Genomic DNA, 14,908 nt, shown 5'->3' with positions numbered 1-14,908 from the left:
AGATTAAGAAGTGCTCTGCAGGGCCCACAGCTGGGTCAGGGTCATGGTGTGGCCTAGTGTGGCAGGGGTCTGCCCTGATGATGTTCAAACTGACAAGAGTCAGGAGTCTGTGTGGCCACTTACAGGAAGGTCCAGCTGGGGTATCCATGCACGAAAAGGACAATGAAGTGGGCTCCCTCCCGGGCAGTGGCCAGGCTGTCTGGGGACTAGCAACAGTCTCTGGTGGTGTAGCTCAGCCCCATTCTCTGCACAGGAGGTCAGAATCCAGATCTCAGTGGACACAGCTCAGGGCAGCCATGGCAGATGGAGGACAGGGCTGTGAAGGGAAGCCTGGCTCTCCCTCCCTGCCCCTAACTCACTCGTCTTCCCAGAATCCTTTGTGAGCACAAGTCTTGGTGGTGCAGACATTGCAGGGCATTGTGTGTCTTTCTTCGTCTGTGGGTGACATTGAATTCATTGTCATCAGATCCCTACAACAACAACCTTCCACCTCCATGATGGATGTGGATTTGGCCATGAGAGAAGGACGGGAGGGACGTGGTCAGTGCCAAGTGGGCACACATCCCTGGCCACGGGGGATATAAAGGGCACCGTGTGAGCAACCAGAGCAGATCTTCCCCTGGTGACCTGCCTTGTGTGAGAGCCCAGCTAGCGACTGAAGATGAAGAGCCTGTTCCTGACCTTCATGCTTCTGGGGCTGGTGGCTGTCCTGAAGGCCCAAGAAGTTCCATCAGATGACCAGGAGGATGTGAGGAGGGGAGGGACAATGGGTGGACATAGGGGAAGGCTGGTTGGTGGTGGTAGACTCATTCAATTGGTAATCCTTGAAGACCTAAGTCCAAACCTACATTCCAGCATGAGTTGACAGAGGGACTTTAATGTTTTCCCAGCAGACAATGCCCCTCAGGAGTATAGGCCTGGAGCAGGAGATTGGGTTAGGCATAGATGTTCATGAGACATGGGGTAGCAGATTGAAGAAAGCTTCATAGGGTGGGATCTTCAGGACAGAGGACTTATCCAGTGCTGAATTCCATACCTCTAGGAGTGTACTGACAAGGCAGACAGCCTCTGCCTTCGCTGGGCCAGAGAGCCCTGGTGTTGTATACTCTACAGTGCACATGAGTATGAACGTGTGGTGTCAGCTCTCTTCAGAGCTGTGAGCCAGGCTCTAGAATGTGTCTCTTCAAGGCTGCAGGCTCAGATGCTGGAGTCTGGGGAAAATAAGAGCCAGACTGGGGTGTGCTCAGGGCTCTCTGTCTTCCACAGTTTTCTGGGATCTGGTACACAAAGGCCATGGTGTCTGATAAGGACCGTCTGGAGGGGAAGGGACCCAAGAAAGTGTTCCCTATGAGGGTGACAGCCCTGGAAGGAGGGGACCTGGAGCTCATGATAACATACTTGTGAGTGTTCCCACCAAGTCTGCAATTGTCTTTCAGTTCTTCTCTATTCTTATTTTGGTGTGGGTGATGGAACGCCCCTGCCATCGAGGGGGCATGTCGCCAGGCAGTACCCTAAATCTTGGGCAGGGCTGATGAGAAATTCTGGGGACACCTGGTCAAGGCTGATACACCTGGTGAGCTGAGCATCGCTCTTGTATTACAGGAAGAAGAATCAGTGTCACGAGAAGAAAATTGTGATGCACAAAACTGATGAGCCTGGAAAATATTCTATCTGTGAGTTCACTGTGCCCCAGGGTCTTTGCAGGGGCGAGTTCCTACGTGGAGGGTTCCTGCCCTGTTCAGCTCCCAGTATGGTCATTCACTCATGTTCCACGTGCCAGACATTAGAGGTCATGGGTTAGTCCACCCCAGGTACTGACTGATGTGTTCTGCACCCTCGCCCCTTCCATTTTAGCTCTCGACCCAATGCTAAGTGCAGGAAAGCAGGGTAGGGAAGGGCTCAGGCCTGGGGCCAACCTCAGCCCTCACTTCCTCTGGAATCCTCAGTGGGGGCTGGCAATGTCCTGGGAAATCGCTTCTGTCTAATTGTGGCGATCACAGAAGGACCAGAGCTGGACTGGATGGGTCTCCTGGGTGACCACAAGGGTTCCAGAGCAATCCTTTGAAAAACCTCCTAAGGTTTTTCAAGAAATGAAAAGCTAAGAGCTATTTCTCTGTTCCCCTGTAGTCAAGGGCAAGAATACCTTCTATATCCAGGAGCTTCCTGTGAAGGACCACTACATCTTCTACTGTGAACACCACGAGCACCACGGGAAGTCACATCACAAGGGGAAACTCGTGGGTGAGGAACCAGAGTCCCCATGTCCTGTCTACGGTCTCTGCTTCTAATACCTATCAGCAGGGCAGCAGTCATGCCTGGCCCTGGGGACTGGGAGGGCTCAGGGTGCTGTACAGGAAGAGTGTAAGATCCAAAGTGGAAGGAGGGTCAGCTGGGAGGGGACCTGGAGTATGTGACCTTTGGGGGCCTGAGCATTCAGGAGGGATTCCCACCTCTGGAGCTGGCGAATACCATTTCCAGGGGTTCCAGGTAACTGCCAGTCTGTATGAAGGTGACTAACCTGGTAAGGGCCTTGATGCATATGTAGTATTCTCCAAGGTCAGGGGACAGCCACTTGCCTTGTGTCTTTGTTAATTAAGGTCTCCATTGCTGTGAAGAGACACCATGACCATGGCAACTCTTATAAAGAAAAACATTTACTTGGGCTGCTTACAGCTCAGAGGTTCAGTCCATGGGACATGGTGGCGTGCAGGTAGACATGGCGCTGGAGAAGGCGCTGAGAGTCCTACGTCTTGACCTGCAAGCAACAGAAAGTGGTTTGAAACACTGAGCATGGCTTGGACATAAATGAGACCTCAAAGCCCACCCCATGAGACACACTTCCTCTGACAAGACCACACCTACTCCACACAGTCACACCTCCTAATAACATCACTTATGGGGTCAATTACATTCAAACCACCACACTCTGAGATCCAGGGCTCTTACTGGGCTGGGGAGTGACCCTGAAGGCCTCTTAATATCCACAAAGGGCCCCCAGATCACTCAATGTCTGGGAGTCTCCACCCCAGAGCTCCTTGTCCACTGCCAGGGTCCTGTTCCCTCTTATCCTGGCTGTTCTAGGTCGACAGCCCCAGTGCTGGTCGGTGCTCTTGACCTTGGTCACTGGTTCCCTGTGGAGTTCTCATAACTACTGTACAGCTCACCTGCCCCACCTCCCCACAGGGAGAGACCCTGAGGAAAACCCAGAGGCCATGGAAGAATTTAAGAAATTCGTACAGAGCAAGGGACTCAAGGAGGAAAACATCTTCGTGCCCGAGCAGAGGGGTGAGCGGGATTGCCCACGTCTTCCCCTCCCTTCTTTTTCCTCTCCATCCTTTTGAGAGTGCTCTGTCTCTGCTCCTTCTGGTCTCTATTGTCCCACGCATCTCTGCACATTCCTGCATGCCTCTGGGGACCTGTGTGCTGTGTGTCTCTCTGCTGCTCATGTGTTCTGCCTCCCTGCAAACCCCACTGCCCCCTCACAAGGGCACCAGAGCCCATCTGCAAGTCTTAGCTGTGGAAGGGTCTGAGCAGCCAGGGTTTTTGGGGTTCTTATCCTTCTCACCCCTGGCCTTTTCTTGATTTCTACAGATCAGTGCGTCCCTAAGAGTGACTAGGGTAAGTGACCCTCTGGGAGGACCATGGAAAAGCCCAGAGTTCTGGCGGTGGAGGGCCCATGTGCTTTGATCCTTATCCACTGTAGCAGGAATGGTCTCCTCGGGCAGTGACCCCTGGTATAACCCCAGCACTCTGCCCTATGCTCGGTTCTCTTCCCTACCTCCCATACCCAGGGTCACCCAGACACCTGACAGGCCATGCATGTAAGAGAGAGGATAGCTCTCGCACTCCCGCGGCTGTGGCTGTGGAGCGCTGACTGCACAGTGCTTGAGGCCAGAAGACCTCTGGACAGCACCTGCCCCTCACTTTGCTTGTCTTTGGCACAGCAGCCAATTATGGATCATGGATCACTTGCTGGTCCCAGCCTAACACCGACTCAGTTCTGGGACACACCTGGACCTCTCCTCCCCTGGACCACTTTCCCCATCTTCTCTGCTGGACTTCCCTCCCACCTCTGCTCCACCACCACCAATACCAGTTGACTCCGAATAAAGCATTTCAGCATCGCTCTGGCTCAGCCTGTCTGTAAAGGGCCTTGGCCGCCTCAAAGCTCTGACAGAGTATAGCTATGCGTATCTTGAGGGAAATTTTGGGCTCAACAAATTCAATTCCTGAAGAGCATGAACTATATTTTAGTCAGGGTTCTCTAGCGAAACAGGTCTAATAGAATGAATCTGTACAGACAAAAATAGGAGCAACTATTCCAACAATGACTGTTTCCTGATGGAAAATCCTAAAAATCTAGTAGTTGTTCAGTCCATGAGGATGGAATTCTCAACTAGTGTCCAGTATATGCCAGAATCCTGAAAAGAAGGCTCTAATACCAGCAAAATAATAATAATACTAACTTGCTGGCAAGGACAAACAGGCAAAAGAGCATGCACTCCCTTCTTCCATGTCCTTTATACAGGCTGCCCCCAGAAGGTGTGACCCAAATTTAAGGAAGATCATCCACATCAAAAGATCTGTATTTAGCCTGAGCCTTCCCACTTCAGTTAACTCAATTGAGAAAATTCCCTCAGAGGTGTTTTCAGTGGCCTGGGTTGAGTAGTCGAGAGACAAACAATAGCCATCACATCAGTCTCGTAGGGACGTTCTCAAGGTCCTTGATCAGCCATTGACCCACATGGCTTATCCCTCCTCGGCTACTGAAGCCACTCATCAGTGCTGCATCCAAGTCTCTCTGTCCCTCTCTGCTTATTTTATGAAATTTGGCACACAGATATTTGCATCTTCCTCTTTGAAAAGTTTTTATTTCATGCGTATGGGTGTTTGCGTGCTTGTGTGTATGTACGGTGCCCAAGGAGGCCAGATGAGAGTGTAACCACACTCTGGGGCTAGAGTTAGAGCACGTGAGCTATGTGAACTATCACGTGGGTGCTGGGGACCTAACCCTGGTGCTCTGCCCTTAACCTCTTATTGGTTCTGCTTGGTGGATTGTTCCTATTGTTACAACATAGTGGCCTTGCTTATCTTTTTTTATAATTTTGGCTTGAGACTTACTCTGAGTAGAAATGCTACCTTGCTTGGTTTTGCTTTTTATTTGCATGTGTTCTGATTTTCATCCATGAGCCATCAGCCTATGTGTGTCTTTTGTCAGTGAGACCTTGAAATGTGACCGTAATTTGCCTTATCAATAAAAAATTAGGAGTCAGATATTGATGTAAAAGATCAAAGAAGCAGAGCAGAGGCCACCAGAGACTTCTTACCTTTCTGAATTCTCCAACCAGAAGACCAAGTTCCTGTCTCCACCCTGCCTAGCACTTCTTCTCTCCACCCAGCTTTATCACTTCCTGTCTGTCCAGACCTCCAGTTCTCTATGGTTTACTAGTAGCTAGCTTTATTTGTCAGGACGCAAACAAAATATCACACAATATTTCTCCCTTTTTGCCTAAATAAATAATGAAAGTTTTAATTAACATAGAAAAACTATATACAATATAGAAATATATACAGGCAATAATTATAGTAACAAAGTCTAGCCCATTAGCATTTTACAAAGTCATATAAAATACTCATTATTTATTCTGTCTTGGTGAATACAAAGTGTTGGCCCTAATCACTTTATATTCTAACTTGTGTACCAACCCAAAACTATCTTTAGATGTCTCATTAGCTTGTACTTTATACCTCCTTAGTGAGTTTCTTTTCTGAGTCTGGTAAACAAGGAAAACTATAACTATCTAGTCTTCAACTCCATCAAAGACCTGAAAAGGAAACAATACTACCTGAGTAAGCAGGAAGTGCAGACAAGTAACTTCCAAACAATGTGAGAAGTGACAGAAACAGCTGGCTACCTGGACAGTCACCCAAGGTTCCTCTGCAACGTTGGGGCATCCATCTTTGGCCTACAAGCCTAGAGTATCTGGCAGACTATTCTGTGAAGCAGGATATTCTGATGGACTCTCCAACCTTGTCTCAGCAAAGTTGGGCAGTTTCTTTCCTTTGTGTCCTGCTTGTACAATTTGGACAGCATACAGTCAGCAGTTGAGGAGGCAAGGGCAATTTCTTGTAGATTCAATAATCTACCCTTTTATTCTATCATATCTATATCCCCCTTATTTCTTATCAGAATAAGATCCCTGAATCTAATCTCCTTTGTTCATCTTCTTCCCTGACCATTACCGATAATAACTTGTAACCAATTCCCTAAACAATGACGAATATCCATAACCCATTGAGTGACCACCAACTATCCACCCCACCTCTTGGAAATGTGGATGTCATGTTCTTAAATTTACTTTCTGATGTCCAGGGGCAAAGGGATCTTTAGGGACCTTGAGAAAATTGGGATAATTATCAAATCCTGGGAGAACTAGCTGTATATCATCCAGTATCTGCATAGTGGGAAGATGCAGGGCTTATCTCAAGTCCTGGCTGCAGTAGTCTATGAGGCTGGACCATCTCCACTAGCCACCTTGAAATGCCCTGAGCAGTTTATAGTCCAAAGCTGATCTTTGAGTGTCGCTCATCAGCTTAGTAGTGTTACCATAGACCTGTGAAATCATCATTGTGGGGACCCATCTTCCTTTTGGAGACTTCAAAGATTGCTGTTAGGCATGGTCATGATTCACTGCAGAAAACTTAAATATTCTGAATGTCATATGCAGCAGATCTCGAAGATGTTAAAAGACCGTAATTTGTTATGTACATGCAGAGTAATTTCTCGTTACCTGAAGAGATTCAAACCTGAAACCATGTACAGGAAGCTAGATGAAGCCTTTTTTCTAGAATTAGTAGCACTCTGTATGACCAGTATTATCATGACAAAAAGTTTAATACTTATATTAATTTCATAAATTTTGAGATAATACTTATACCTTCAGAAAAGTTTTAGAAAGTAATAATGAAAGTAACAAATTATGAGATAGTGGCAATAGAATAATCCCTTAATTCTGGTTTTTCTTCTATCCCATATCAGGGGGTTATTCTGATGTGAGACTGTAACATGAACAGGGGCCTGCTTGTAAGCCCCAAAGAAAATCACGCAGAGGACTCCATAAGTCATACAGCTGATTGGCCCATTAGGTCAGGCTACTTAGTAGCTCTTGTAGCCTAAATTAACCCATTGTTCTTATCTATGTTAGCAATGTGGCTCAGTACCTTTTTCAGTGGGGCAGATCACATCCTGCTGCTTCGGTAATCTGGGCAAGAGTGGGAGGAATCAACTTCCTCCTTCCCAGAATTCTCCTGTTCTCATTGCATCACCTCTACTTCCTGTTTGGTTTTTCCACCTATACTTCCTGCCTGGCCAATCTGTGTTTATTTAAAACATGATTGACAGATTATAGACAATTCTCGTGCACCATGAGACAGACAGAGATTTTGGATTTTTCTTTTAACAAATATGCTTGGGTTTAGAGAAGGAGAACGCCATGCTCCAACTGCAATGCCAGTTTTAATTTTTAATTGAATTGGGGCTATAAAATGCCATTAGCATTATATGTCTGTAGAGAACAACAGAAACAAACATTTGGGAAGATTTATAAAATTTTATCTTGTTTGAAATGTGATATACCAATAGGCCAATTGTGTTTTTCTTGGGACTTTTTTTTTTCTGGAAGATTTATCCTTTGAGGTCTCATGTGCTCGAGCTATGCCCAGTGTCTCAGTTCACTTCCTGTCACCTATAAATCAAGATGTAGAGCTCTCAGCTCCTCCTCAGCACCATAGCTGCCCACATGCTGCCATGCCCTTCCATGTTGATAGTGGATTAAATTCCTGAAACTGTAAACTAGCCCCAATGAAATATTTCTCTTTATAAAAGTTATTGTGGTCTTGGTGTCTCTTCACAGCACCTGAAACCCTAACCAAGAAACCTCCTGTGCCAGAATTAATCCACTTATTTCCCAGACTTGGAAGAATTTTGTGCTATGATTTTGTTACACTAATTTTGATGTCATTAATTTGTATCTCAGTGCCTTCTCTTTACTCTGTGGATTCCAAGCCTCTTGATCACATCGGAGTTCTTCAGAGCTGTTGACAGGCTTATTTTTTCCCTATATTTATATGCGGTGTATAGTTCCTCAATCAAGTCCTGAAGTTATTCCTCCTGAGAAAAATAATTAGTCTATCAGTGGTGATTTCTGCTATGCTTTTAATTTATTTTTTTATCTCCAGGATTGCTGTCCATTTCTCATTGCAGTCTAATTCCGAATTTCTCCCCCATGTTGTTGGCTTCCTAACCTGGGTTCTGGATTATACTTCCTTACTTCATTCATGTGTTTATTTCTACCATGATGAAAGCTATTGATCATTTTTGCAAGTAGAGTTTCGAATCCTCGCTTGGCATTCCACCATTTCAGTCTCTCTGGACTCTGATTGAGAAACTATCTTTATATTTTTTGTGGGGGTGTTTTTGTGAAATCTGCATATTAGTTGAAATGAATAACTTTGAGTTTTGTTTGGGGGTCTTGTTACAATTTCAAAATGACGGGAGAGAGACACACCATGTGACAGGGCTCACAGGGAGAGTTTCTTGGGGGAGGGGAACAGGAAAAGGGGGAGAGGGGCTGGCTTCTGGGAGAGGGGAGCGGCAGAAGAGAAGAAAGAGGTGAGAGGACTGGCCTTTTATGAGGGGGCATGACTCAGGTACTGTAGCAACACAGTGGATAACATTGTCTGGACCGCCTGAGTACTGACAAGTGCATATGTGCAGGGTTAGCACATCCTGCCAGGTCCCCAGGGGACAGGCCAGCACATTGCCTGAATGCTAACATTTCTCCCTTTTGTTCACTATAAAAGGTGAGGAGATAAAGGGGATAGCCGGGGAGCACAAATGTGGTCATCTTGTTCTTGAAACTGCTTCCTGTTGACCTGGGGACATCATATTTTGAGGGGGAACTGAGAGAAGTTGAGATGCAGGCCAAGTCCTGAGATAGCTGCTGTGCCCAGACTCTGTGGGACCTTCCAGTGCCTCCTGGACCTGGCAAGATGTTGGCGGAGCAGAAGATAAAGTTAAGTGTGTGGAGAAAAATTTTTCTTAGGTCCTGATAATTGAGAGAGGGGAGTCCCAAGACCAGGGAAAGATGGGGAGGGAAAGGTGGGGCTGTTGATTGACAGTTCTTAATTGAGGGGGTACATCTGACCTATTCTAGGTAGAATTAGTTTGGCTCCCTGGAGCTCACAGAATTTTTGAGTTTACAAGAAGAAATGAGTTTTGGACACATTAGCATTCCCATTGTGTGTAATCTTTATTGAAAGCCACATTGTAGAAAGAGCAGCACACTTACGCCTCGGGATCAGTGGGGGCCCAGAAAAGATTCTGATTGAAAGCATTAACACTCTTTTTTTTTTGTAGTCGAAAAACAGTGACAGATGTTTTTAACACAATGAAAAGTACCTTTAAAACTACAGAAAAGAAGAAGAAAAAAAAAAAACACCAAAGGGAATTTAAAACCCTCAGCTTGTGGCTATGACCACATAGTGATAGTTTGGTGTTTGCTACTCTGCCAGAGCTAGATTAATAGCTAATCAGAATTCCATCAATTTCTGTTAAGACTATGACCTTTTGGAGTCTTAACATAACAGTAGCATACTGAGGGAAAGGAACCTGGAACGTGTATTCCTTTATACATCTCAGATCACTTCCCCCTTATCAGCACGTAAGCCTTCCTATCTTCACATAAACCAGCCATAAAGCACCTTCTGTCTAACTCCCAGGAGACACCGGTGGCTAACCACTGAGGGCAGTCACTGCAAAGCAGGTTCCTTTAATAAAGGAACAGGAAGAAGTTCACTGAAACCTGTTTTGTGAGTTCATCTCTTTGCCGAGTCTGGTAATGAGGTGAACTGTGTCTAGATTTAGTATTAGCTCTGGAAAGTGAGGCCAGTGAGCTGAATTTTACAGAGAACTGAGAAGGCAGCTGAAGCCTTGGTCACTGCTATTAAAATAACAAAGCTACTACTAGCCCAGTCATCACATAGCATCCGAATTCTGAGATGGGTAACTTTTACCTGAGTTAGTGATTAAATGACAGAGACTTACTTGCTGGCTAACTAGACAGCTTCTTCTAGGGATCTCCATGGTCATTGAGGGCAGAGAGAGGTCTCAGGGCAGCTGCCAGGCCCAGAAGATCTGTCAGACTTTCCTGTGAAGTAGGAACTTGTGGGAGGGCCGGCCTACCTTGTCTAGGCCTGGTCTGAAGAGGGTCTTGGCAGCAGTTGAGGGGAAAGGCAGATTTGCTCAGTGGCTTGTGCTGTCACGTTTGAAGCAAGTTCTGGGTGGAGGTTCTTCTGTGCCAATCTATCTTCTTTGGAGGAAATACAGGTGTTACCAGGAGCTAATCTGTCTCTCTATTACGAAAAGCTTTTTAATCAAACATTTTAAATGCCATATTCTGCAGATCTCTGAGTATTTGAGAACTATGTCTATTAGGTATTTCTGAGTAGACAAACTTTATTTTTAGTTACTTGTTTTAAGCTCAACTTTGAAAACATATACAGGGGACTAGGTCAAAGCTTATACCTAGAATTAATTATATCAGTATTTAGTGTGAATATAAAGAACTTGACTATTCATAAGAATGACTGACTATTAACTTGGGTCCCCTAGCGGGCTTTAATATGTTAGCAGCTTCCACAAAACTAGGCCTTTACCTGCCATTCCTACCAGGTTTAGCTTTAAAAACAATGATTTTGAATTGAACCTGTTCTAGGATCCAAATAGAACCTTTAATCATGGATAATGGACTCAGTGAAGAAATCAAAATAGCCATTCCGTGGGTGAAAACAGAGAAGTTTGTACCGAGCTGTTACGGCTGTCTGCTGGGAAGGCAAGGAGAAGTGACATGAGAACCAGCGTGACATGGGGACAGGACGAAGGGGGCTTGTGAGTCGGAGTGTGGTCCATGAGCTGAGACTAAGGGAGAACAGAGGCCAGCACTGCCCTTGAGAAGCCATGGGGGTCAAACGCCCAACTCTGGGAAAAAGACCTCCCAGGGAGCCAGGCATTCCATTATAGAATGTATATCTTATTTATCAAAAACATATGTTGCGGCCGGGCGATGGTGGCGCACGCCTTTAATCCCAGCACTCGGGAGGCAGAGGCAGGTGGATCTCTGTGAGTTCGAGACCAGCCTGGTCTACAGAGCTAGTTCCAGGATAGGCTCCAAAGCCACAGAGAAACCCTGTCTCGAAAAACCAAAAAAAAAAAAAAATATGTTGCTACTTATTCAAGTTCTCTAGAAGCTTAGCATTGAACTCTTGGAAAAGACATAAGTACTTAGGTGTAATCTGTAACTCAGCTTTTGTTAAAGTGGATAGATCTTCATAACCTTAAATTTTTATCATCATATAGAATATATTTTAACAGAGTTGAATCACACTATGTTGTAACAAATCTAACCACACATTTTTATCGTCATACAAAAGTCCATACTAATGCAAAAATTTGAGACTTGTTGCTTCCTTAGTCTAGAAGGAGATACAATGAACAGCTCATTAGGACTAAGAGGTATCACACGACATGTATTCTTTAATCTTAGTAAAGATGGCTCCCAGCCACGTGACTGCTTACATCATGATGAGGTCAACAGCCAAGATGGAGGAGAGTCACGTGGTTGCTATTTAAAACATGTTTTTCTAAATAATAGTTACAAGCACATATACGCATAGTTGAATCCACTTTACAAACATATACACACAGAGTTAAATATAGCTTACACTCACATATATAGAGTTAAGTCCAAGTCACATTCATGTACACATACACACACAGAAATATCTGAAAAAAATCAATGTTTATATAAACCATGTTTCCCACATTCACTGTTCTGTTGATGGACTCTTTGGTGGCCAACTTTAGTGGTTGTGACATTTCCTCCAGCAAACTTTAAGAGTCTGTGTGGTGTGCTGACTTGACTTTGGGGGTAAATACTCCAGAGCAGATTATCAGGGCCCTATGGTAGCGTTTCTGTTGTTAGGTTTTAGCTGTTTGAGGAGTTAGAAACTGCACTGGTGCACACTGACACCACCGGAGTGTAAGGACTCCCCGTGAACACATGTGCCCCAGCTTTTCACTGTTACCTGTCTCCTTGGTGACTGCCACTCTGGCACAGGTGAGATGGAGGCTAAGGTCACTGTGTTTGTTTGCTTGCTTGCATTTTTCTGATGGCTGGTGATGCTGAACATCTCCCATATGTTTATAGGCCATGTGGATCCTATCTTTTGGGAACTGACTAGTCATTTGATCAGTCCCATTGTTGGTTATGTTGTTTGATTTCTTGTTATTTAGTATTTTGAGGTTTTTATAGCTTAGATATGGTTCTCAACCTGTGCGTTCCAACCCCTTTGGACCCACATGTCTGCTATTTACACTACAATTCATAACAGTAGCAAAATTACAGTTATGAAGTAGCAACAATATAACTGTACGGTTGGGGCTCACCACAACATGTAGAACTATATTAAGGGTCACAGCACTAGGAATGCTGAGAACTGGTCTAGATATTAATCCTCTTTTAGATGTATAATTAGCGAAGAACTTCTCCTCTGTACAGGTTGTCTCAGTCAGTTGTTTCCTTTGCTGTAAGACGCTTTAAAAAATCCTAAAGTGATGTGGGAAGTCCTTCTATATATGTGTTGCTTTTATTGGTTAGTGAATAAAGAAACTGCTTTAAGCCTATAGCAGGGCAGAACAGAGCTAGGTGGGGAAAACTAAACTGAATGCTGGGAGAAAGAAGGTGGAGTCAGGGAGAAGAAATGTAGGCCTGAGAATTGACTGTGAATGAGCTAAGTACAGAGAGACATTTCATTATATGGGCTGCTAAGCTAAACCAGCATATATATTTTAAAGGTATCTTTAATTCAGAATTAGGGTCTGAGGATTTGTTGCTTTAGAAAAGAAGTTTTTCTTTTGTTTCTACAGAAGATGAGAACCTGTGGATTGCTTCCAAACTAATATGGTTTAATGAACCAAATTCCCCTCGACCCAAAAGGTCACTGTGAACACCCCCAAAAATTACTCCACCTAACAAAAAGCAGGAAGTAGTTTGGAGAAAACTATGCCCAAATTCCCTAAATGATTGTTTATAAATGTTTGTTTACATTTAAAGGGGGTATGCTATAGAGATTTGCTTTGGTATGAATCTTGGTTTATTGATACAAATTTAAGGCCTATATTGTTATATTATATTTCTGCTCTTGATTAAGGTATTGTGTTTATGCAGCTCATTTAAAAATGCAATGTATGATTAAGAAATTTAGGTTAATAGACAGTCATCTGTAATAGTCAAGCTTGTAGTCATATTAGTTAGGTTTTCTAGATATACAAATATATTTCAGATGGATAGATATCCTTCAAACCTTTCAAAGACTAACAAAATATGGCATTTAAAATGTTTTAAGAACTTAGAACTTTTCATGACACTGAGACACATCTACTCCTGGCAGCACAAATCTACTTCAAGAGTATGATGGGCATCAAAGAGGCTCCTCATGGAGTTTGTTAACCATTTGGACAAGAAACTGCTCTTGCCTGGACTGCTTATTCATGCTTTGTGGAAAAGTCTGCTAGATACTATGGGCCTGTAGGGTGAAGATAGATACCTAGAAGAATGCTGTAGAACTTTGGGTGACTGTACAGGCAGTGAGATGTCTCTGTCAATTCTAGAGTTCTGGAAGTTGCTTACAATGCAGTTCATGTTTACTTAGGTAATATTATATCCTTCTGGAGTCTCTGATGGAGTTGAAGAATAGATAGTTAAAATTATAGTTTTCCTCAGTTATGATAAAAGATAAAGTAGATATAAATATTATGACTATAATTCTTGCTGAGGCTGTTTTATTGTATGCCATATTTGTTTGTTTGAGTCAAGGCTTCCCTATGCAAATTAGATAGACCTCAAAATCATTAGAAATCCACCAGCCACTGCATTCTGAGTCTTGGGTCTAAAAGCATTGAACACCATACCCACTCTTAGAATTTTCAAATTCTTCTATGATGCTTAAAATTTTAAATTTTACAAGGTTTTCAATTTTGTGCTTAGGTTTATTTCAAGCTAATTAATTTTTTTAAGATGTAAAAATTTAGGTTGGCCTGGTAGTGGTGGCACATGCCTTTAATCCCAGCAGTTGGGAGGCAGAGGTGGGTAGATCTCTGTGAGTTCGAGATCAGCCTGGTCTATGGGAGTTAGTTCCAGGACAGGCTCCAAAGCCTGTCTCAAAAAACAAAACAAAAATTTATGTTGACGAGTATTTTGCTTACATGTGTGCATGTGTACGTGTGCACCACCTGTGTTTCTGGTTCCCCTGAGGTCAGAAGAAGGCATCAGATCCCCTGGAACTGGAGTTATAGATGATTGTAAGCCAGTGTGTGGGTACTGGAATCTGAACCCAGGTCCTCTGCAAGAGCAGCAAGTGTTCTTAACTTCAGCACCCCACAAGGTAATAGTTGAGGAAATTATGAAAAGGTTTGATTTTGAAATATACCGCAAAATACTAAAAGATTGAGAAGATCTGTATAGATTCTCCACCCACAGGACCTACCCAAGCTAAATCCAGAGGAAATTCACTACTTTAATAGATCTATAATGGGCAACAGTGTTTAGTAGTGATAATCTCCCAACACAGAGAGCCAGGAGAGGATGGAGTCACTGCTAAATTCTCCCAAAGACTTAAATCAGCACCAGTGCTCTCCAGACTATGCCATAAGAGAAGGACTTCTGCCACCTTCATTCTGTAAACCAAGACCATTTGATATTAAAAGAATATAAGAAGAAAACTATAGATTAAATTCTCTGTTGACCACAGATGCAAAAACTCTCAATAAAATTCTTGCAATCTGAACTCA

The 14,908-nt window shown here is 43.9% G+C and overlaps 1 protein-coding gene across 1 annotated transcript; it reads left to right on the top strand.

The window, feature by feature from the left end:
• The first annotated feature begins 661 nt into the window (after positions 1–661).
• LOC142856979 (odorant-binding protein 2b-like) lies at positions 662–3,874 on the top strand. The gene is made up of 6 exons (XM_075984605.1): positions 662–748; positions 1,267–1,400; positions 1,603–1,673; positions 2,128–2,241; positions 3,184–3,285; positions 3,792–3,874. Exons 1-6 carry the CDS (start codon positions 662–664, stop codon positions 3,872–3,874), a joined length of 591 nt encoding a protein of 196 aa, XP_075840720.1.
• Positions 3,875–14,908: the final 11,034 nt, after the last annotated feature.

This window comes from Microtus pennsylvanicus, chromosome 9, assembly GCF_037038515.1.
Source record: "Microtus pennsylvanicus isolate mMicPen1 chromosome 9, mMicPen1.hap1, whole genome shotgun sequence".
In the NCBI taxonomy this organism is placed as follows: Eukaryota; Metazoa; Chordata; class Mammalia; order Rodentia; family Cricetidae; genus Microtus; species Microtus pennsylvanicus.
The sequence above is the reverse complement of the archived record's forward strand: the minus strand, read 5'-3'. Positions and strand labels throughout refer to the sequence as shown.